At 46.6% G+C, this 24,815-nt stretch overlaps 1 protein-coding gene across 4 annotated transcripts in view; it reads left to right on the forward strand.

Annotated features, from left to right (window-relative positions):
- LOC126281225 (dmX-like protein 2) overlaps positions 1–24,815 on the forward strand; it is a 313,079-nt gene that overhangs the window by 252,072 nt on the left and 36,192 nt on the right. For 3 of the 4 annotated variants that reach the window (XM_049979978.1, XM_049979980.1, XM_049979981.1), the window contains exon 53: positions 23,053–23,136. The exons of the other annotated variant lie outside the window; for it this stretch is intronic. In XM_049979978.1, coding sequence (XP_049835935.1) covers positions 23,053–23,136 — 84 coding nt within the window. The remainder of the gene's footprint in view (positions 1–23,052; positions 23,137–24,815) is intronic. 4 annotated transcript variants of the gene reach the window in all.

Below are 24,815 nucleotides of genomic sequence, written 5' to 3' on the forward strand. Positions count from 1 at the left end.
CCTGCCGTCTCTCTGCGCCCTCTTCTTCCCCTGCCGTCTCTCTGCGCCCTCTTCTTCCCCTGCCGTCTCTCTGCGCCCTCTTCTTCCCTTGACCTCTCTCTCTCTCTCTCTCTCTCTCTCTCTCTCTCTCTCTCTCTCTCTCTCTCTCTCTCTCTCGCTCTCTCTCGCTCTGCCCCCTCTCCTCGCGCTCTGCCCCCTCTCCTCGCGCTCTGCCCCCTCTCCTCGCGCTCTGCCCCCTCTCCTCGCGCTCTGCCCCCTCTCCTCGCGCTCTGCCCCCTCTCCTCGTGCTGCTCTATTCCTGTTTGCCACCGACCCTCCACCTGCTCTTCTCCTCACGCTCACCTCCTCTGCTACACTCGTACTCCTCCTACTCTCGGCTGTCTCTCCTTCACCTACTCCTCTCCTCCTCCTCCTCCCCTGCTCCTCTCCTCATCCTTCCCTGCTCCTCACCCCACCTCTCCTCCTTCACTCATACTCCCCTCCAACTCTCCTCCTACACACCTCTGCCCACTCTTCTCCTCCTCCCCTCCTGACCTTGTCCTACTCGTCTCCTCCATCTCCTGCTCTCCTCCTAGTGGTCTTTCACTCTTACTCTCTGCCCCCTGCTCCTCCTCCTCCTCCTCCTCCTCCTCCTCGACCTCTCCCTTCTACTTCTTTCTACGCCTACTCCTACTTTCACTTTTCCGTCCACTCCAACCCCTACTTTCACTTTTTTGTCCACCCCAACCCCTTACCCCCCCTCCTCCTGCAACTCCCCCTCCTCCTGCAACTCCCCCTCCTCCTGCAACTCCCCCTCCTCCTGCAACTCCCCCTCCTCCTGCAACTCCCCCTCCTCCTGCAACTCCCCCTCCTCCTGCAACTCCCCCTCCTCCTGCAACTCCCCCTCCTCCTGCAACTCCCCCTCCTCCTGCAACTCCCCCTCCTCCTGCAACTCCCCCTCCTCCTGCAACTCCCCCTCCTCCTGCAACTCCCCCTCCTCCTGCAACTCCCCCTCCTCCTGCAACTCCCCCTCGTCCTACGACTCCCCCTCGTCCTACGACTCCTCCTCCTCCTACTCCCCCTCCTCCTCCTACTTCTACTCCCCCTCCTACTTCTTCCCTCTCAGTTCCTCTTACTCCTCTCTATCCTCCTCTCCCTTCTATTCCTCCTCTGCGTCCACTCCCTCATCTCCTCTCCCTCATCTCCTCTCCCTCTCCTCCTGTCCCTCCCCCTCCACCTGTCCCTCCCCCTCCTCCTACCCTCCCCCTCCTGTCCCTCCCCCTCCTCCTGTCCCTCACCCTCCTCCTCCTACTCCTCTCTTTACTCATGTCTGTCCCCCTCCTTCTTCTGTCTCCTCCGCTCTTCCCCCCTCCTCCTCCTCCTCCTCCTCCTCCTCCTCCTCCTCCTCTCTTCCGCTCCCTGTCCTTGTCCTCCATCTCCCCTCCTCCACTCTCTGTCCTTGTCCTCCTCCACTCTCTGTCCTTGTCCTCCTCCCCTCTCTGTCCTTGCCCTCCTCCCATCTCTGTCCTTGCCCTCCCCCCTCTCTGTCCTTGCCCTCCTCCCCTCTCTGTCGTAGTCGTCCTCCTCCACCCCTACCACCTCATTGTCCTTGTCGCCTCCTCCACCCCTGCCCCCTCATTGTCCTTGTCGTCCTCCTCCACCCCTACCCCCTCATTGTCCTTGTCGTCCTCCTCCACCCCTACCCCCTCATTGTCCTTGCCGTCCTCCTCCACCCCTACCCCCTCATTGTCCTTGTTGTCCTCCTCCACCCCTGCCCCCTCATTGTCCTTGTCGTCCTCCTCCACCCCTACCCCCTCATTGTCCTTGTCGTCCTCCTCCACCCCTACCCCCTCATTGTCCTTGTCATCGTCCTCCACCCCTACCCCCTCATTGTCCTTGTCGTCGTCCTCCACCCCTACCCCCTCATTGTCCTTGTCGTCGTCCTCCACCCCTACCCCCTCATTGTCCTTGTCGTCCTCCTCCACCCCTACCCCCTCATTGTCCTTGTCGTCCTCCTCCACCCCTACCCCCTCATTGTCCTTGTCGTCCTCCTCCACCCCTACCCCCTCATTGTCCTTGTCGTCCTCCTCCACCCCTTCCCCTTCATTGTCCTTGTCGTCCTCCTCCACCCCTTCCCCTTCATTGTCCTTGTCGTCCTCCTCCACCCCTTCCCCTTCATTGTCCTTGTCGTCCTCCTCCACCCCTTCCCCTTCATTGTCCTTGTCGTCCTCCTCCCCCCCCTCTTCCCTTGTCGTCGTCGTCCCCCCCTCTTCCCTTGTCGTCGTCCCCCCCCCCCTCTTCCCTTGTCGTCGTCCCCCCCTCTTCCCTTGTCGTCGTCCTCCCCCTCTTCCCTTGTCGTCGTCCTCCCCCTCTTCCCTTGTCGTCGTCCTCCCCCCTCTTCCCTTGTCGTCGTCCTCCCCCCTCTTCCCTTGTCGTCGTCCTCCCCCTCTTCCCTTGTCGTCGTCCTCCCCCTCTTCCCTTGTCGTCGTCCTCCCCCCTCTTCCCTTGTCGTCGTCGTCCTCCTCCCCCCTCTTCCCTTGTCGTCGTCGTCGTCGTCCTCCCCCCTCTTCCCTTGTCGTCGTCGTCGTCGTCGTCGTCGTCCTCCCCCCTCTTCCCTTGTCGTCGTCGTCGTCCTCCCCCCTCTTCCCTTGTCGTCGTCGTCGTCGTCGTCGTCCCCCCTCTTCCCTTGTTGTCGTCGTCGTCCCCCCTCTTCCCTTGTTGTCGTCGTCGTCCCCCCTCTTCCCTTGTTGTCGTCGTCGTCGTCCTCCCCCCTCTTGCCTTGTCGTCGTCCTCCCCCCTCTTCCCTTGTCGTCGTCGTCGTCGTCCTCCCCCCTCTTCCCTTGTCGTCGTCGTCGTCGTCCTCCCCCCTCTTCCCTTGTCGTCGTCGTCGTCGTCCTCCCCCCTCTTCCCTTGTCGTCGTCGTCGTCGTCCTCCCCCCTCTTCCCTTGTCGTCGTCGTCGTCGTCCTCCCCCCTCTTCCCTTGTCGTCGTCGTCCTCCTCCCCCCTCTTCCCTTGTCGTCGTCGTCCTCCTCCCCCCTCTTCCCTTGTCGTCGTCGTCCTCCTCCCCCCTCTTCCCTTGTCGTCGTCGTCGTCCTCCCCCCTCTTCCCTTGTCGTCGTCGTCGTCCTCCCCCCTCTTCCCTTGTCGTCGTCGTCGTCCTCCCCCCTCTTCCCTTGTCGTCGTCGTCGTCCTCCCCCCTCTTCCCTTGTCGTCGTCGTCGTCCTCCTCCCCCCTCTTCCCTGGTCGTCGTCGTCCTCCTCCCCCCTCTTCCCTTGTCGTCGTCGTCCTCCTCCTCCCCCCTCTTCCCTTGTCGTCGTCGTCGTCCTCCTCCCCCCTCTTCCCTTGTCGTCGTCGTCGTCCTCCCCCCTCTTCCCTTGTCGTCGTCGTTGTCCTCCCCCCTCTTCCCTTGTTGTCGTCGTCGTCGTCGTCGTCCCCTCTCTTCCCTTGTTGTCGTCGTCGTCGTCGTCCCCCCTCTTCCCTTGTTGTCGTCGTCGTCGTCCTCCCCCCTCTTCCCTTGTTGTCGTCGTCGTCGTCCTCCCCCCTCTTCCCTTGTCGTCGTCGTCGTCGTCTTCCCTTGTCGTCGTCGTCGTCGTCGTCCTCCCCCCTCTTCCCTTGTCGTCGTCGTCGTCGTCCTCCCCCCTCTTCCCTTGTCGTCGTCGTCCTCCTCCCCCCTCTTCCCTTGTCGTCGTCGTCCTCCTCCCCCCTCTTCCCTTGTCGTCGTCGTCCTCCTCCCCCCTCTTCCCTTGTCGTCGTCGTCGTCCTCCCCCCTCTTCCCTTGTCGTCGTCGTCGTCCTCCCCCCTCTTCCCTTGTCGTCGTCGTCGTCCTCCCCCCTCTTCCCTTGTCGTCGTCGTCGTCCTCCCCCCTCTTCCCTTGTCGTCGTCGTCGTCCTCCTCCCCCCTCTTCCCTGGTCGTCGTCGTCCTCCTCCCCCCTCTTCCCTTGTCGTCGTCGTCCTCCTCCCCCCTCTTCCCTTGTCGTCGTCGTCGTCCTCCCCCCTCTTCCCTTGTCGTCGTCGTCGTCGTCCTCCCCCCTCTTCCCTTGTCGTCGTCGTCGTCCCCCCTCTTCCCTTGTTGTCGTCGTCGTCGTCGTCCCCCCTCTTCCCTTGTTGTCGTCGTCGTCGTCGTCCTCCCCCCTCTTCCCTTGTCGTCGTCGTCGTCGTCGTCCCCCCTCTTCCCTTGTCGTCGTCGTCGTCGTCCTCCCCCCTCTTCCCTTGTCGTCGTCGTCGTCGTCCTCCCCCCTCTTCCCTTGTCGTCGTCGTCGTCGTCCTCCCCCCTCTTCCCTTGTCGTCGTCCTCCCCCCTCTTCCCTTGTCGTCGTCCTCCCCCCTCTTCCCTTGTCGTCGTCCTCCCCCCTCTTCCCTTGTCGTCGTCCTCCCCCCTCTTCCCTTGTCGTCGTCGTCGTCCTCCCCCCTCTTCCCTTGTCGTCGTCGTCGTCCTCCCCCCTCTTCCCTTGTCGTCGTCGTCGTCGTCCTCCCCCCTCTTCCCTTGTCGTCGTCGTCCTCCCCCCTCTTCCCTTGTCGTCGTCGTCGTCCTCCCCCCTCTTCCCTTGTTGTCGTCGTCGTCGTCGTCCCCCCTCTTCCCTTGTTGTCGTCGTCGTCGTCCTCCCCCCTCTTCCCTTGTTGTCGTCGTCGTCGTCCTCCCCCTCTTCCCTTGTCGTCGTCGTCGTCGTCGTCCTCCCCCCTCTTCCCTTGTCGTCGTCGTCGTCGTCCTCCCCCCTCTTCCCTTGTCGTCGTCCTCCCCCCTCTTCCCTTGTCGTCGTCGTCGTCGTCGTCCTCCCCCCTCTTCCCTTGTCGTCGTCGTCGTCGTCCTCCTCGCCCCCTCTTCCCTTGTCGTCGTCGTCCTCCTCGCCCCCTCTTCCCTTGTCGTCGTCGTCCTCCTCGCCCCCTCTTCCCTTGTCGTCGTCGTCCTCCTCGCCCCCTCTTCCCTTGTCGTCGTCGTCCTCCTCGCCCCCTCTTCCCTTGTCGTCGTCGTCCTCCTCGCCCCCTCTTCCCTTGTCGTCGTCGTCCTCCTCCCCCCTCTTCCCTTGTCGTCGTCGTCCTCCTCCCCCCTCTTCCCTTGTCGTCGTCGTCGTCGTCCTCCTCCCCCCTCTTCCCTTGTCGTCGTCGTCGTCGTCCTCCTCCCCCCTCTTCCCTTGTCGTCGTCGTCGTCCTCGTCCTCCTCCTCCCCCCTCCCCCCTCTTCCCTTGTCGTCGTCGTCGTCGTCCTCCTCCCCTCCCCCCTCTTCCCTTGTCGTGGTCGTCGTCGTCCTCCTCCCCCCTACCCCCCCCCTCTTCCCTTGTCGTCGTCGTCCTCCTCCTCCTCCCCCCTCCCCCCTCTTCCCTTGTCGTCGTCGTCGTCCTCCTCCTCCCCCCTCCCCCTCCTCCCTCTTCCCTTGTCGTCGTCGTCGTCCTCCTCCTCCCCCCTCCCCCTCCTCCCTCTTCCCTTGTCGTCGTCGTCGTCCTCCTCCTCCCCCCTCCCCGTCCCCCCTCTTCCCTTGTCGTCGTCGTCGTCCTCCTCCTCCCCCCTCCCCCTCCCCCCTCTTCCCTTGTCGTCGTCGTCGTCCTCCTCCTCCCCCCTCCCCCTCCCCCCTCTTCCCTTGTCGTCGTCGTCGTCCTCCTCCTCCTCCCCCCTCCCCCCTCTTCCCTTGTCGTCGTCGTCGTCGTCCTCCTCCCCCCTCCCCCCTCTTCCCTTGTCGTCGTCGTCGTCGTCCTCCTCCCCCCTCCCCCCTCTTCCCTTGTCGTCGTCGTCGTCGTCCTCCTCCTCCTCCTCCCCCCTCTTCCCTTGTCGTCGTCGTCGTCCTCCTCCTCCCCCCTCCCCCCTCTTCCCTTGTCGTCGTCGTCGTCCTCCTCCTCCCCCCTCCCCCCTCTTCCCTTGTCGTCGTCGTCGTCGTCCTCCTCCCCTCCCCCCTCTTCCCTTGTCGTGGTCGTCGTCGTCCTCCTCCCCCCTACCCCCCCTTCCCTTGTCGTCGTCGGCGTCGTCCTCCTCCCCCCTCCCCCCTCTTCCCTTGTCGTCGTCGTCCTCCTCCTCCTCCCCCCTCCCCCCTCTTCCCTTGTCGTCGTCGTCGTCCTCCTCCTCCTCCTCCTCCTCCTCCCCCCTCCCCCCTCTTCCCTTGTCGTCGTCGTCGTCGTCCTCCCCCCCTCCCCCCTCTTCCCTTGGCGTCGTCGTCGTCGTCCTCCTCCTCCCCCCTCTTCCCTTGTCGTCGTCGTCGTCGTCGTCCTCCTCCCCCCTCTTCCCTTGTCGTCGTCGTCGTCGTCCTCCTCCTCCCCCCTCTTCCCTTGTCGTCGTCGTCGTCCTCCTCCCCCCTCTTCCCTTGTCGTCGTCGTCGTCCACGTCGTCCTCCCCCCTCTTCCCTTGTCGTCGTCGTCGTCGTCCTCGTCGTCCTCCCCCCTCTTCCCTTGTCGTCGTCCTCCCCCCTCTTCCCTTGTCGTCGTCGACGTCGTCCTCGTCGTCCTCCCCCCTCTTCCCTTGTCGTCGTCGACGTCGTCCTCGTCGTCCTCCCCCCTCTTCCCTTGTCGTCGTGGACGTCGTCCTCGTCGTCCTCCCCCCTCTTCCCTTGTCGTCGTCGTCCTCCTCCCCCCTCTTCCCTTGTCGTCGTCGTCGTCGTCGTCGTCGTCGTCCTCCCCCCTCTTCCCTTGTCGTCGTCGTCCTCGTCGTTCTCCCCCTCTTCCCTTGTCGTCGTCGTCCTCGTCGTCCTCCCCCCTCTTCCCCTGTCGTCGTCGTCCTCGTCGTCCTCCCCCCTCTTCCCTTGTCGTCGTCGTCCTCGTCGTCTTCCCCCCTCTTCCCTTGTCGTCGTCGTCCTCGTCGTCCTCCCCCCTCTTCCCTTGTCGTCGTCGTCCTCGTCGTCCTCCCCCCTCTTCCCCTGTCGTCGTCGTCCTCGTCGTCCTCCCCCCTCTTCCCCTGTCGTCGTCGTCCTCGTCGTCCTCCCCCCTCTTCCCTTGTCGTCGTCGTCCTCGTCATCTTCCCCCCTCTTCCCTTGTCGTCGTCGTCCTTGTCGTCCTCCCCCCTCTTCCCTTGTCGTCGTCGTCCTCGTCGTCCTCCCCCCTCTTCCCTTGTCGTCGTCGTCCTCGTCGTCCTCCCCCCTCTTCCCTTGTCGTCGTCGTCGTCCTCGTCGTCCTCCCCCCTCTTCCCTTGTCGTCGTCGTCCTCGTCGTCCTCCCCCCTCTTCCCTTGTCGTCGTCGTCCTCCCCCCTCTTCCCTTGTCGTCGTCGTCCTCGTCGTCCTCCCCCCTCTTCCCTTGTCGTCGTCGTCCTCGTCGTCCTCCCCCCTCTTCCCTTGTCGTCGTCGTCCTCTTCCTCCTCCCCCCCCTCTGTCCTTGTCGTCGTCCTCCTCTTCCTCCTCCCCCCCTCTGTCCTTGTCGTCCTCCTCCTCCTCCTCCCCCCCTCTGTCCTTGTCGTCGTCCTCCTCCTCCTCCTCCCCCCCTCTGTCCTTGTCGTCGTCCTCCTCCTCCTCCTCCTCCCCCCCTCTGTCCTTGTCGTCGTCCTCCTCCTCCTCCCCCCCTCTGTCCTTGTCGTCGTCCTCCTCCTCCTCCCCCCCTCTGTCCTTGTCGTCGTCCTCCTCCTCCTCCTCCCCCTCCTCCCCCTCCTCCACCTCCTCCACCTCCTCCACCTCCTCCTCCTCCTCCTCCTCCTCCTCCTCCTCCTCCTCCTCCTCCTCCTCCTCCCCCTCCTCCCCCTCCTCCCCCTCCTCCCCCTCCTCCCCCTCCTCCCCCCCTCTGTCCCTGTCGTCGTCATCGTCGTCGTCGTCCTCCTCCTCCTCCTCCTCCTCCTCCTCCCCCCCCCTCTGTCCCTGTCGTCGTCATCCTCCTCCCACCCCCCCTCTGTCCCTGTCGTCGTCATCCTCCTCCCACCCCCCCTCTGTCCTTGTCGCAGTCCTCCTCCCCCCCCTCTGTCCTTGTCACAGTCCTCCTCCCCCCCTCTGTCCTTGTCGCAGTCCTCTTCCCCCCCCCCTCATTCCTTGTCGCAGTCCTCTTCCCCCCCTCTGTCCTTGTCGCAGTCCTCTTCCCCCCCCTCTGTCCTTGTCGCAGTCCTCTTCCCCCCCTCTGTCCTTGTCGCAGTCCTCTTCCCCCCCTCTGTCCTTGTCGCAGTCCTCTTCCCCCCCCTCTGTCCTTGTCGCAGTCCTCTTCCCCCCCCTTCTGTCCTTGTCGCAGTCCTCTTCCCCCCCCTCTGTCCTTGTCGCAGTCCTCCTCCCCCCTTCCCCCTCTCTGTCTTTGCCCTCCTCCACCCCTTCCCCCTCTCTGTCTTTGCCCTCCTCCACCCCTTCCCCCTCTCTGTCTTTGCCCTCCTCCACCCCTTCCCACTCTCAGCCCTTGCCGTCGTCCTGCCCTCCTCGTCCCCCTCTCTGCCCTTGCCGTCGTCCTCCCCTCCTCGTCCCCCTCTCTGCCCTTGCCGTCGTCCTCCCCTCCTCGTCCCCCTCTCTGCCCTTGCCGTCGTCCTCCCCTCCTCGTCCCCCTCTCTGCCCTTGCCGTCGTCCTCCCCTCCTCGTCCCACTCTCTGCCCTTGCCGTCGTCCTCCCCTCCTCGTCCCACTCTCTGCCCTTGCCGTCGTCCTCCCCTCCTCGTCCCACTCTCTGCCCTTGCCTTCGTCCTCCCCTCCTCGTCCCACTCTCTGCCCTTGCCGTCGTCCTCCCCTCCTCGTCCCACTCTCTGCCCTTGCCTTCGTCCTCTTCCCTTCGTCCCCCTCTCTGCCCTTGCCTTCGTCCTCTTCCCTTCGTCCCCCTCTGTCGATTTCCTTGTCCCCTTTTTCCCATGTCATTTTATCCTCTTCACAATATGTATCTCATCCTCTCCCTCTCTCTGCTCAGCTGTGTGTACCACCTGTAACACATTCTGGTACCCCCCCCCCCCTCCACACACACACACACACACACACACACACACACACACACACACACACACACACACACACACTCTGTCTTGAATTGCAGTATAAATACTGCAGTTACCAATACGTTTCCATCTCTGCCATTGCCCGTAATGGAAGCTATGTGATTCTTACCTCCATAGTACTTCTTTCCAGGTCATATGTAGTATGTGTAGCAAATAATCCTGTGATTTAGGAGAAGTTGTGGAACGCCTGGGCCCACACACGCAGCCCCCCCTCCTTACCCACACACTTAAATATTTATGTGTGTATGTGATATAAATTGAAAATTTACTATAAGAATTTATGCTGTAGTATTGTAAGTGTTGCTTGATGATTTTCAGGCTACTCATAGATGTTCGTGAAATGTACAGATGTATATGATATATCGGGCTGGCATTGGTAGCTCGTAGTAAAGTGAATTTCTAACTTTTGTCAAATGTTTGTGTACAATATTAGCCAGAGACAAATATGCATCAGTACCTGAGCTATGCAATATTCTAAAGAGCTGTCAAGTCACAAACAGATTTTAAGTACAAATACTTGTCACTTGTTATGGTAGCATTATTTTAAAACAGAAATTATATAATTAAAGATTATAAAGGTACGTGGAGCATGCAATGTAGTAGAACCTCACTTTTAAGTCGCCAGAATTAACCATTTCGCACTGTTTACATTTTCTCACAGTCCGTTGAAACACATACATAATTCCCACTTACTTTTGCCTTATCATAATTATAAATTTATAGATAATGATGCCAGCAAGGTATGGTTCAAGTAATGTTTACACACACTGTGGTGCTCTGGTTCTCCCTAGTTTTGAATCTGTGGGAGTTACTAAAAGTTGGGACAGATAGTGTTGCTAGTGTTTCATCTCCTATTAATGTCAACCTAACAGTAACCTTACCGCACATGTTTGTAGTTGTGTTATTAGATGAAGTATTGGACTAGGACCTGACAAAGATAATCAAGAGCTACGGTAGAGCTACTTCTGGATTAATATATGAACTACCTTTGAAACCTAACAGACATGGTTTCTCTTGCAAAAATAGGGTTAACTATTGGAGAATTGTTGGCAATTTATTCCATAAGAAAACAATTCATTAACATTAATTTGCTCAGAGATGGTATCAAATGGTGTCTGGAACACAGTGTTTGAGAATATATAGCAGTTTCTGAAGTGGTGACTATTGGGAACTAATAACAAAGCTCACTATCCATAATTGTACTACACTTTTGGCACTATTTTTTGAAATACATACCAAAGTCTGCAGTGTTGGTTAGGATGGGACCTGACAGCACAGCTAAAACTTGACTGCACATTCTATTGCATATCTCATCCTACAAAATTATATTTCTTTATGCTGCTGTGTACCTAGATATCCTGTACTGTTCAGTGACATTCAGCATAGTTGCTGTCATCAGCACTATGACAAGTGTCAGTTTGGTGTTAGTGTAAAGAAGACACATTTAACTTCATGACAATGTCTTTAGAAGATAGTCAAACAATGGTGTGTGTGTGTGTGTGTGTGTGTGTGTGTGTTTTTTTTTATTCTCCAAGAAGTATTGAGGCTGTAAGCTGAAATGAGTAGTAGTGTTTCCATAGTGCTTATGTGTGACTCAGGAGCGTTCACAGTTCCAGCAGAGTGAAAATAAGTTCTAGGAGCAATGCACTAGGAAGTTGGTTAAGCCATTTGTCTGCTATAGCCTTTCTACCAGGAATGCTAATCCCACATGGTATGTAGGAGAACTTGCAGAAGTGAGGGCAGGTTGTGAGTTGTGCTTGAATACCTCATTCAGTACATTACTTCCCCATAAAAGATAAATGCCCTAGGCTGGATCCTTGTCTGCCACACACATTTAATAAAATAAAAATGATAATGTGAATAAGACCATAAAGGTAAGAGCAAAGGTACTGAAGAATAGGGATGGATGAAAAAACAGAGGAGCAATGCAGATGAGTTGTTAATATCTCAGTGAATCACAAGTGTTTTCAGTTACAATAAGTGTAGTGATTCTAAGAGAACACAGAGAAAAAGGAAGGGCATAAAATCTGTTGTGTGAGTTATACAGTTGTATAAACTGAAGTTAAGTGGATGCAAACAGGATTGATTGGCATGTCCCAGAAAGAGTTACCTTTTGCAGTTCCTGGAATTATCTTGTAGATAGATAAGGATACTACAGTTCTCTGTGCCCATATTATATGAACCTATGGTTCTCTAGTTGACAACTTTTATCTTCCATTTACTCATCCTTTTATATTTCTTTCCTCCTCTTCATTTACCATAATCTTTTTCTGTTTCTCATTACATATTTCACCATAAACACACAAAGTTTGTGTATTGCCATTTCAGCCCATAGACCTACTTTCATTTATGCTTTCATTTATGCTTTCATTTTTGTTGTTGTCTTCAGTCTGAAGACCGGTTTGATTCAGCTCTCCATTTCTGCGTAACTACTAGAAATCAGAAAAGAAATCTGTGTAATCAATTTAAACTCAAGTCCTATGATGTCATCTCCAAACTCATTGTCTGTATGCTCAGAGACTTGACTCTTTAAGTCTCCTCTGCTGTCCATTTAACCAAAAATTCATCACTCAAGTTGGTGTTTTGGGTACAAATTAACTGTATTCAGAGAATGTCCAACAATTTAAGTTGACACACCCGAACTTTTGACACATTGTCAAGTCTGTGACAAAAGTAAAGGAAAAGAGAACCTGAGAATAAAGTTGCCCATAAATGCAAGTTGTCGTGACCAAAAGAATTCACAAATAGCGTGCTTTTTGTTTGCAGTAACATGACACTGACATTGTTCTGTGCCCATTTTTCATTTGCTGGAGCACATACGTTTTCTCACAGTAGAGATGGACAAACTTCATACATTCTTCGTCTAAAGTGTGGACTATAGTATCTAACTTTTTCCAGCCATGGCTCTACCTTTAATGAAGCACATTTGCAATTGTACACACTGCATCACTTATTTTCTTCTTACACAGTCACAAATCACATCTTCATCGGAGGCCATCTGTTCCTGACAGTTGGTCATCCAGAGTCATGACTGACCTTATACACCTGCATGCTTCAGTAAGAGAGAATAATTTGGTGAGTAGGAAGTGACAGCAGTGCCACCATTCTGACTTGTGGAACTATTCCAGGAAGGAAATCCAGCAGCCCACCTCTGAATTGTTTCGATGTCTTCCTTCAATCTGATCTGGTACGGATCCCAAACCCTTAAGCAGTACTCAAGAATAGGTTGCACCAGTGTCCTATATGCGGTCTCCTTTACAGATTAGCCACTCTTTCCTAAAATTCTCCCAATAAACCAAAGCCAACTATTCACCTTCCCTACCACAGTTCTCACATGCTCATTCTACCTCATACTGCTTTCCAACGTTACACCCAGTTATTTAAATGACTTGATTGTGTCAAGCAGGACACTAGTAATACTGTATCCAAACATTACAGGTTTGATCTTGGTACTCATCTGCATTAACTTACATTTTTCCATGTTCAGAGCTAGCTGCCATTCACCACACCAACTATAAATTTTGTCTAAGTCGTCTTGTATCTTCCTGCAGTCACTCAAATTGGACACCTTACCGTACTTCACAGCATCATCAACAAACAAACACAGGTTGCTGCCCACCCTGTCAGTCAAATCATTTATGTATATAGAGAACGACAGCGGTCCTATCACACTTCCCTGGGGCACTCCTGACAGTACCTGTGCCTCTGATGGACATTCACCATCGATGACGACATACTGGGTTTGTATTATTTAAGAAGTCTTCGAGCCACTCACATATCAGTCAACTTATTCCATATCCTTGTACCTTCATTAATTGCCTGCAATGGGGCACTGTGTCAAATGCTTTCTGGAAATCTAGAATTATAGAGTCTGCCTGTTGCCCTTCATCTGTGGTTGTCAGTATATCATATGAGAAAAGGGCAAGCTGAGTTTCACATGAGCGATGCTTTCTAAAACCATGAACCGTGCTGACTCGTGGACATAAGCTGTTAGCCTCAAAAAAGTTTATTATATTCGAACTAAGAATGTGTTTAAGGATTGTACAGCAAACAGAAGTTACGGATATTGGTCTGTAATTTTGCAGGTTCATTCTTTTACCTTTCTTACCACTCTCTGTGTAACAATGTATGATTGAGTAAATGGTCTCTAGCATGGAAACTATGTATTTCTGGGCATAAGTTCATTAGACCTTTTTTGTTCCTTGTCTTGTCATCTCTATCTATCTCTCTCTCTTTCCTGAATGCTCAAATTCATTTCTGAATAAGTAAGCAAGGCTTTCTGTAAGCGTATTTTATACCTCCCAGAAATTGTGGTATTTTTTAGACTCCTTTGAAAAAAATAGTTTTCCGTACAGCTAATGTTTGTGTCAAAACAAAGAAAATAGTAGTTCGAGTAAATTGTCTTCAAATCCCCACACTCAGTAAAGTTTTAACTTTATCACATAAATAGTTAAGTATGTTTTATACCATTGTTAATGCAAATAAATAAAAATGCATTGGTTTATAACATTCTGAAATTGGTTGTGCAGTCAAGTGGAATCTTCATTGAATCTGGCTTAGCAAAAAATTTTACTTCACTTCCTAATCACATTAACTATAGAGTGATTAGTAAAACTGTATGAGGTGCCAGTCATGCTTTAACCTCAATTTATATGTTGGCAATGCCTGCCTCAGGTGGTCATGAGAAGTTAAGATGCTGGTACAACTGATTTGTGCAGCCAGTGGCCAATGATGTTTCTGTTTCAGTTGCAGGAAAGATATTAAAGCATTTAATGTAACAGCAACTAAAAAAGCTGCAAATTCAGAAAATGAAGAAAGGGCCATATGCACAACATATTTCTTATTATTTTGTCACCACCACTAAGATTTGTATTTAAGACAAAATCATTAATAACATTTCAGTATAAAAGGTACTGTATGATCAATAATATCAACTTCAAACTGAATGAGATGGCGCAGTGATTAGCACAATGGACTCTCATTCTGGAAGATAATGGTTCAAACCCACATCTGGCCATCCTGATATAGATTTTCTGTGATTTTCCTAAATCATTTCAGGCAAATGCCGGGATGTTTCCTTGGAAAGACCACAGACGATTTTGTTACCCATCCTTCCCTAAACCGATGTAACCGATGGCCTCGCTGTTTGGTCACCTCCCCCAAAAATCAACCAACCAACCAAACTTCAAGTGACAAAAGAAGAATGTGAAAGTACTAATTAACAGATATTTGTTAGCTACCATGTAATATCCACCATTTGGCTGCCTACAACTGGACACAGAGACTAGTTACCAACATCTGCTCTGTATTGGAAATAAGTATAGTGCAGCAAAGTTTGGTTGGTCCACACAGATATGCCAAAATCTAAAAAATTCCAAAACAGAAATAATGACCTTTCTAAGTAAAATAATCTTAAAAGTAAAACTTGAAAATACTATAGGGAAAACTCCTTCATACTAGGCAATGTTAGGTACAATATCCTATGCAATGAACAACGTGGATGCAGAAATGAGAGATCAACGACAACTTCTTTTCATGAGTGCATCAATTTCATTTTCAGGGTTAGGGACAAAACACAAATCAGTAGGAGTATTTATTGACCTGTGAAAAGCTTTTGACATGGTGTATCATAAGATTCTGCTGTCAAAGCTTGAAAAATATTCTATTTGAGGTCTGTCCAACAACTGGATAAGTTCCTTCCTGGGCAATCGTAAGCAGGCACTGTGCATGAAGCCCACAAATGTCCACCTAAGAATTATATTTGAACACTAATTAAACTTGGTGTACCACACCAATCAGTAGTGGGACCCCTTGTGTTCCTTCTGTATACAGCGTGATTTTTTCCACCGTTTACAAATTCTAGGTACTGATTGATGAGAATACAGAACAGAAAAGGTCTAATGAACTTAAGTACAGAAATGCATAGTTTCCATGCTAGAGACCACTTATTCAGTCGTACCTTGCTATAAAGGTTGTGGTCTAATACGAGCTGTACCATGCAGCCACAGTTACGGTATTCATTTTTTTTTCTTTTTTTTTTTCCCCTAGAGTCTGGTACTGTCCCTCAGTCATCATGTCCAAGCACCCTCTCCTGCCATAGTAATTGGTAATGTTGTGTCCGACTCACTTATCTTGCTGACTCACCTTGCAGTGGATCTAATCCAGTGTTCTACACAATGGTTCCATAATCAAAACGAGAGCTTGCAGACATGGCGTTTACTTACAGAAAGGTAAATGGCAATGGACGGTGGGCAGCAGGTTGTATCAGGAGACCTGTCCCCACCGACAACCACCACAGCATTGAATGTTTGCAACAGTGTTTGGTTGTTTGTCCAAGACGTGGTCGATTCAGGAAGCAAGAAATCATGAAAGATGTACACGAAATGTTCGGACACCATACATGGAGGAAAATGTTATTAACACTGTGAAAGGCGACAAACATGTCATTACCAGGCGTGGCCTGCCAGTACAGGGTAAGCCAGATGACCATGTGGAACATTCTCCATGACTTCCTTATCACTTTCAACATGTGCAGGGCTTACTAGCGTCAGACTTTCCGCATTTGGAGCAGTTTTGTCACTGGTTTATTCACCAGGCAACAATGATTCTGGGATTTATGTCATTCACAGATGAGGCCATCTTTATGGGGAGTGGTGTCTTCAACTTTCACAACAATCATCTGTGGGATAGTATGCAGAACCATCTGGTATGGTGATAGCAAATTATCAGCGTCGGTACAGCTGGAATGTGTGGGCGGAATAATTGGCGACTAGTCTTCCTTCCACATCACCTAACAGGCCAGAACTATCAGTGTTTCTTCCCCTGCTGCTGATGATTCGAAGGGTTATGTGGCTGCTACGTAATGGTGCTCCAGCCCACGTTGCTGTTAACATGGTGACACATCTCAGTCATGTCTTTCCTGGTCTGTGAATTGGACGAAGTGGTTCAGTTGCATGGCCTGCTTGTTCACTGGATCTCAACCCATACGATTTCTAGTCATGGGGCCATCTTAAAAATATTGTGTATGCAGAGCCAATTCCAGCTGTGGAGACATTGGAGCAGTGTATTCATGCTGCCTTTTGACACTGTTCAGATGCAGCCTAGTCAATGTGAATATGAGAGACAGAACATACTACATCATGTACACACATGCATTGAGGCACGCCGGCCTCAGTGGTTGTGCGGTTCTAGGCGCTACAGTCCGGAGCCGAGCGACCACTACTGTCGCAGGTTCGAATCCTGCCTAGGGCATGGATGTGTGTGATGTCTGTCGGTTAGTTAGGTTTCATTAGTTCTAAATTCTAGGCGACTGATGACCTCAGAAGTTAAGTCGCATAGTGCTCACAGCCATTGAGGCACAAGGAAACCATTTTCAACTCGTTGTAACTGTGGCTATGTGGTACAGCACATATTAGACCACACTCTCTGTAACAATGTATGATTGAGTAAATGGTCTGTAGCATGGAAACTATGTATATTTGGGCATAAGTTCATTAGACCTTTTTTGTTCCATATCCTGTCATCGATCAGTCCCCAGAGTTTGGACACAGTGGAAAAAATCATCCTGTATAAATGATCTCAACTTAAATGTGGATGCATGTAAAACAATCATATTTGCAATCAGTAAACACTGTCACAAAATAAGTTAGTAGCTGGGCATAGAATAATCAGCTTGTAATAAATAGTAAAAATACCATTGCACTAAAATTCCACAATGCTCCAAACAAGGACATGTTTATCCCACTGGTATCTGTCAGTGGCAAACTAGTTAGTAACAGTACTGAAACCAAATACCATGGACTTGGGCTGCAGAGCAATGCAGAACTGAGCAAGACATGTTACCTTCTTTCCTCACTAAAATCGTGTTGCAGTGAGAAAATAGTAAAAAATATGGATTCATTTTCTGGGTAAATTCTGAAACAGCTAATAGCTCTTTCAAACTACAAAAAAGGGGCCATTAGAATCATGTGTGGATGCAAACCTAATGGCTCTTGCAAATCTCTGTTTAAGACATCTAGTATTCCTCCGTTACCATTTGTAGACATTATGGAAACTCTTAGATTCTTTAAAATAAATGTAATAGGCAAGGACTGCAGACTGAAAAAAGAAAAGAAATTGTGATATACATGACGATTTTACCAGACAAAACAAAAATTTACCTGTAAACCAAATCAACACATCTCTCTGCTAAAGAGGTACTTTCCACGTGGGAATTAAACTTTATAACATACTTCCTGAAAACATAAAAGCTGTTACTGAGGTCAAAACCTTTAGAAAATCTCTAAAGTCACATTTACAGCATCACTGCTTTTACTCCACTGAAAAATATTTAAAGTTGTGTGTCTTTTATAAATACCTAATGTATAAAGTTTTTCACTGTAACCCTAAATAAGTATGCCTAGAAGTCACATTCAGAAAGTGTACTTATAACTTGACTTGTTCAGTGTCTAATCCAAAAGGTGCTTTTGTAGACAACAGGACCAATAAATATAATAAAGTGCTTTTGAAAAGCAAGAGTTCGTTTATCAGGCAGTGCATGGCAAATATGTCTGTCAAGTTAAGTCATTCTGCCAGACGGTGGATTGAGTGAGAGACAGAAAGACAGAGCAAAAGTGTGAACTACAATGAAACTCCAACAGTGCACAAAGTTTGAAAATATTTCATTCATCCTCCCTCGCCCCCTTTCCTATGACTTTTATTGTTTGGTGTTTGAAATTATATCCTCTGTCAAACAGAAATCTTTTCTATCTGTATCCATTTGAAAACATAAGTTATATTTTACTTATTGAGAAGATGTGAGAAGTGACTTCAAGTGCTTATTTGTTTCTTTCTGTATATAAGAGTGTTGTTCCACAATGTTTCAGTAACACACTTTGAAAGAAAGGTTTTGCTGAGTAACAGTTATTGAGTCACAGTGGACATTCTTTAAATATGTGGATATGTCATTGCATGTATTTAATTTTTGTGTCAAGAGGGAAGTTTGGTTGAAATAAGTAAAATTACAAGGAGATGTAATGGCTCATTCTCTTCAGAAGAGAAAATTCTAAGTACTCCTGATAGTACTTTCTAGAGCCTTGCAAGCACGTGCCATATCTGCGAGGTCTGCACACACCTGCAGTGTGCGAGAGAGAGAATACACTTCATGAACATTGGCAGAAGTTTTTGAAGACAACTGATGCTTCTTCACATAACGACACAAGCAGTAAGCATTTGGCTGAGGCCATATGGATGTCGTGCTTGTCCACAGCCATGCAGATATCATGTGTTTGCTCTCATTTCCATATAGGCTGCAGATTTTCAGTGTACACATGCATAGTGCCACTTCACATACCAACAGAGTCCTCTTAGTTCATTTGTTCGATTTACTCATGAGCATCTACAATGTAGCTGGATTGAAGTTATTTGTTAATTGAAGACAAAGTAGACAATTGTAAGCAATTGTTAGGCTCATCAACATAAATCTTTTTCATTTGTTGTGCCCAAAATATGTCGCAGTGTCAGTGCAATTTTAGTTGCAGACTGAATGCGAACATAATTTCATCAACTTTCATTCATGCAAATTTAGAGTTCCACAGCTAAAGCAACGAGCTTCAGTAACATTCAGAATTTGATTACCACTATATGTTTTGTTATACATAATCAAACTCGAATGCCGTGGTAATACTTGATGAATTGCAGATATACAGCATTCACTTTCTCCGTAAAAAAAACATGTAAAGTCGACAACCAATAAGACATTCTAGTTCAAAATGCATTCCAATACTTGCTGAGCCCATTGGTGCTTCTAATTCATGTTTGAGTGAGTGCACACCGCATGATACCAAGGTGCCTGTGGAATGATACTGAGTGCGCGCCACTTGATACCAAATGAGGAAACTGCCGGGCATGTGCTTCTGCAGTATGTGCAAAGCCAATGATGAGCAGAAATATTTATAAATTCGCCTCCTGTCTCCTTGTAATTTTGTAATTCATTTTTTAAATTTTATATCAAAACTAACTGTGACAATGGCCAAGACAAATAACATTCTGATATTTAAAGATTTTCTGTCCATTTCAGTGCTGCTGTATGGATTGTCTGGCAAAGCTGGTAACATTCATGACTTTCTTTTCACAGCATTTTGCACTTAAATGTTGCCAGTCATCACCCTATGCTTGTTTGCCATACTTCTATGTTACTCCATCATTATCACTGGCCATTGTTTTATGGTTTAATTATAAGTAATTTATAAAATTTGGTACTGACAGTTTGTGGTACAATGTAGACATGTGTAATTAGCATTGAAATTGTTCAGTGACAAGTGTTCAGTGTCTAGACCCATCTCTCTTTATTGTAACACAAATATATTATTAGAATCCTTAGGATATGCTTGACATTAAGTCTGGAGTAATCAGAGGACAAGGGCATTTAATTGTTATATTGTTGCATCTAAATTGATGCTGTAATTTATCCACTGGATCTGACTCCAGTTAACAACTCAACATCCCACATCAGTGTGTAGCATTTAAAGTATTTTCATTGTTGCTGCACACATATGGAATCCACATCCTAGACTACTAAAATTTCAATCCTGCTTATGTAAAAATCTCTTTTGTGAGAAAAAATTACTGTAGAATCACAGCTATGTGAAAAATATATAACTAAACTGTCAAAGACTGTTCAACTTGACTACCCTGTACTACCTTCCTGGCAAAGTTTTCTTCATTTAAACAATGTCCAAAATTAACAAGCCAGTAGAAAATAACAGGAGAAAACTTCATCTTAAATCTTGTTTTGTTGCTGTTGTATTTGGGTTATGGATTTAAAAGTGCGTGTCCATATGCCGTAAGTTTTCATGATTTTTCAGCCAAGTAGAGCACTAAGACTCATTAACAAAATTGTGCAAAAAATACCTGGAGCTATGTAATAACCATTTTTGCAGCTTGTCTGTATTACACATGCAAGCATTCCAGTTTACATAGACGTGCTACTCATGTTTTAATAAAAAGACCCAGTTCCAAATTTTAGATCTCTGGTATTTTTTGTGTTGTTCAAATAGTAAATTTATATATCTGCGTGTACTGCAGTATATCAGTTGTATCTTCTACTTGATTCGGTGTAATTTACTTTGGTATTTTGTATTGCATAGTGATTTGTCATACTTTGACAGAAAAGTGGTTATCAATTAAGCAGGTGCACATATGATGATTAGAATAATTTTAGATTTAGTTGGTAAGTTAGTTTGTTGCAGTGAGTGAAGAGTAATAGTAATGTGTGTGTGTGTGTGTGTGTGTGTGTGTGTGTGTGTGTGTGTGTGTGTGTTTTCATAGCCAGCATCCTCTTTGTGGAAATGCACAAACATCCTTTTTGTCTTCATATAACTGCCATGTTCCATCAACAACACTGTGATGCTAGAGTAGGGTAATACTGTAGTATCCCTACTAAATCAAAATACAGCAAGATGATGAAATCCTTTTTGTTTTTGGATAGGTTCTGCCTTTAGTGATTACAATTTTTTCTTATTTGTACACAGACATGTTTTGCAGAAGTTTTAACGTCATTTCAGGGTTTTTTTAATTATTTTTTTTATTACCACATGCTGTGGTTTTTGTGGCTGATCTGAATTTTGTGTTATAACTGTCTTTCTTTCACAGTTTGTCATTTTTTTCTGATTTCCCAATGATCTTTACTTTAAACTTGCTCTATGGCATCACTGTTTACAAGATATAAAGACAAGATCTCTTTCCCCCTTCTTTGCTGTGTTTATCTTAATTCTGGAGGATTTCTTCTCGAGATGTTTCTCTTGAATCATTATGTGATGTTAGTTTTAAATAATTCATTATCATCATTTGACATAGGACAACACCTGTAGTTTGTAGAAAAGAAGTTACTAATTTTGGTAATGAAGTTATAGTAGTTGAGCTGCAAAGCTCATAGTTAGATTAATTTGCTTGTTGATCATCCATGAGTATATGTGGAACAGCATTCTCTGTCCAGTAGGAGAAAGTCCTTTAAAATACCTTTTATGAATCTAGATGCCCAGTTACCCCCTTCAACAATATATCATCTTACCTTTGAAGACGAAATCATGTTTTCAGAGTGGCTTGAATTTTAAGAATGTAAAATAACCTAAAACTTTTAGACCGTATCTTTGAGGTTGTGCTGAAAGTTTCAAAAATTAACAGTTTGATGCAGTTGCTTGGGAACAGTGTCAGAACTGCGACTGGACTGCCTAGTCACAATCCAGCTGTTTCCAGAAACAAAGATTGCAGGATTTATGTCAATCTGATACTCCTAGCTTAGGAATAAGTTGTTATATGAAGCATGGAGTATTTAGTGGGTAGGAGTATTGTGGGTATAAATAAATAGTGCAATGAACATCCTGTAAAATAATTTGCTACCATGAGGAGTATGCGGTATCCTGTTGTGACTTCAAAGTCTAGTGTCATGGGAGGAACAATAATATTCTAGATAATAGTACTGTTTTTGGAGGATAAAATGGTCAACATTAACATGACCCAACCACTGTTAATTTCTCAAAACATGGTGATATATTTAATTCAGTGCCTAAGACCAAAAAGAGGCACCATTTTCTTCAGTGCTCTTCAGTTCATTAGAGGATTGGTTGCAGAACACTATTGTAATGTTTCTTCTGAGAAGCAAATGTATCTACAATGTGAAAACAAACTCTACATGTATATATTAACATTCCAACAACAGGAATGTCATGACCAATTCTCCAACTAGAAAATATTTGCTGTAGCACTAGTTCCAATAATTATGAGGTGTCCATTTAGCAGCATCTTGTTACTTTACCTAAAATCACAGCTACATTTGTCTATCCACTCGACTGATCAGAATAGTGTACTCCAAAACCGTTCATCTTTTAACAGTGCACTACACATTGATTAAGAAATGTAAGTGAAATATTTCTTATGTACAACAGCAGGTGGGTTTTGACTTCTTGAGGTAAAAAAAATCACTTATATGCATAAATATAGAATCACAAAAAGTTATCAGTAGACAAAGATAACAGTTTGCTTTAGCACTAAGGTGAAATTGTATATGCTGCACATTGAACCCTCTGTGCAGAGTTAATACATACTGAAAATTAAATTGCTATAGTCTTTCACATAGCAGTTCATCACATGCTAGGATTATGCCTATGAGAGATGTCTCCATTCAATGCGAATTTTCGCAAACAGATGACACACAAGCTCTAGGAAGTACACAAGTTTTTGTGCAATATAAAGCAAACTCTGCCAAACAGTGTGTGCTAGTCCTCCGTAATGTGAAATTATAATCACATGCTGGAAACAGTTTGCACGTCTGCATACACCATACTTTTCTAGATTTGTGACTTCAAATCCACCATATCATTAAGCTGACACACTAGTCCACCCTAATACTTTAATAACAGTTCACAGCATCCAGTCACCTGCGTAAAACATCTCTCATTAGCAGCACACCCGTCATCTTTATAAATGTATTCCGTAGCACCGTATCGCTGACAACGGTGTGTGAGTGACATTACATGCAGTAAAAAAAAAAAAAAGATGGATGTTCGCTTTTATCACCCTATGCAAATAAGAAATAAATGTTGCCGGATGATATTTACATTCAAATGGTGAAATATTGGCAAACATTCGGGATAGATCACATGTTACCGTTAAAATATTTACGTATCTAAAAGTTGCATATATCTCTTGCCTGTTTATGCTGAGTAGTTCATGTCATTAAAATACTATGTGATTGACTAACATGGTATCAGTTGATTACAGAAAAAACTGAATGTTGTTAAAACAGTATAACTGTGTGTGTGTGTGTGTGTGTGTGTGTGTGTGTGTGTGTGTGTGTGTACACTACATTGCAACCACAAGCACAATCATGCTTTCACTTGTTCAGTAAGGGCACAAGCATTATTGCTTTGAGCTTGTACAACTGAGTAGGATTAGAAGGAATGCAAACATGTGTGACACAAATATTAAGGTAAGTATATGTTTTTTGTTCCTTCTATGTTTTGGTTCCCAATGGCCATATTCATTAAGGGACTTTCGCTGTCTCAATTTTCAAGTTACAAATAAGGATAAGCAGGTCTTGCCTTAACGATATTTAGTCACAAGGGCATCTAATTTTTGTTCTGTGCATCATAATCTCTCAGAATTTTTCCACTTCTGTAAGTTGGAAATAATTGTCATGTAATCACAGTGTATATCTTTCTTTTGCTTGCTTACATCAGATGAAAGGACTCAACTTTCCTGGGTCACACGACCCACGATTCTGTCAGTTTGTCATAGAGCGTAGTCGACATTTACTGAAACCGGTGAGAAACTCCCACTTTTATCACTGTTATGTAGTGCATTTTGTGTAATATGTTAAAACTGCATTTCATGTAGTGAATATTAGTATTGCTGCATAATATTGCACTCAGTAATCTGGACCAATTTGACTGAGTAACGATATGTCTGAGCTCACAAATGCTTGTCATGTCTGCATATTGGCACATTTCAAATCTTATTAAAAGCTTTTGTTATTTTGGTGCTATATAATGAAAGCTGTATATATTAATACAATTTTAGATGAAAGCACTGCTTATGCCAAATATTACTTGGCTGACAACACATGATCTGCCTAAAATATCTTTCTTCTGAACAATATATTTTCCATTGTTTCCTCTGCATATCCATACATATTATTTATTAGTATTACAACTATTGTTATTGTTATTATTATTATTATTATTATTATTATTATTATTATTATTATTTCTGCAGAAAGTGGAACGTGCATTCAGGTCAAAGAATTTTGTATGTATTTGTGTGTGCTCATGTTAGCTTTAGTGTTTCATTTGTTACTATTTTAAGGATTTTTATTCCTGTTATCATTTTACAAAATATATGTTTGGAACAGGTACACAGGTGATGGAGTATAATGAGAATTTATATTTTGGATAATTTTTTGAAATGTTTAGGAGCGAAAATTGAAATTTTAGTAGTCGAATTATGAAGTACAACAAAAAGCTTCATTTAGGTAATTGAGTTCATTTAGTTTATAGAGCGTATGAGGTACAAAATTTCAGAAAACCAATGCAGAAATGATAATTAAAGTATGGTAAATGTTGAACTGAGTTAACCAATAAATAATTGAAGCTCCATGCATAATGTTTGGAAGTTTAGTAAAAGAAAAGAAGTAAAAAGGAAGGTTGTTGAGAACATGAAATGTAGAACAATCTAAGAAGAAAAATGTCTGAAAATAGCATGGAATGGAGATAGCAATAATAAAGCTTTTTAGTTTCCTTAAGATGGAAATATTGCCTCTGGTGAAGTCGAGATTAAACCTATCTTATCATCATGTGCTAGTGAGACAACTCTTACTCACAAATATTTGTGTGCTTGTAGATTGACATCTATGGATCAGTAGTATATATTAGACCAAAATTGTATGAATAGCAGTATTATTTTATTATTTCCCCCACAAATAGCTTGAGTTTTCAATTAAAATACAAACAACTTAGATTACCATTCACATACACTGTGTGTCAGCAAAAAACAGTTTTTGTAAACCAGCCTTACCTGTCATTCATTAAAGAAAATGTACATGAAATCACTTATCAGGTTAAAAAGGTCTTCATTTGATTGATAGTTAAGATCCCTTAAGTGTGCATTTGTGTTAACACGGTCTTCTGTGCCGTTTAACATAAGTGAAAGTAGATACTGCAAACACTGTTTGTTGACCAGGTGCTAAAAATAATTTTCTTCACACTGAATGCTTATATACCCTGATACCTTTTTTTCTAAGTGATGATGTGGGTAATAATGTAATCAGAAAGTACCATAATTGAAACTACTAATGTGTCAACTAAATGCAAAGTGCTCTTGCATGCAGACATAAGAAGCAAATAGTTTTAAACAAAAGACCAGAAGAAAGTTGAATGTTGTATTATTTGAAATCTTCAGTAACAGATACAGCATATTGCCAAGACACTTCATTTCTGACAATTCA

The sequence above is a fragment of the Schistocerca gregaria genome, chromosome 7 (assembly GCF_023897955.1).
Source record: "Schistocerca gregaria isolate iqSchGreg1 chromosome 7, iqSchGreg1.2, whole genome shotgun sequence".
Classification (NCBI taxonomy): domain Eukaryota; kingdom Metazoa; phylum Arthropoda; class Insecta; order Orthoptera; family Acrididae; genus Schistocerca; species Schistocerca gregaria.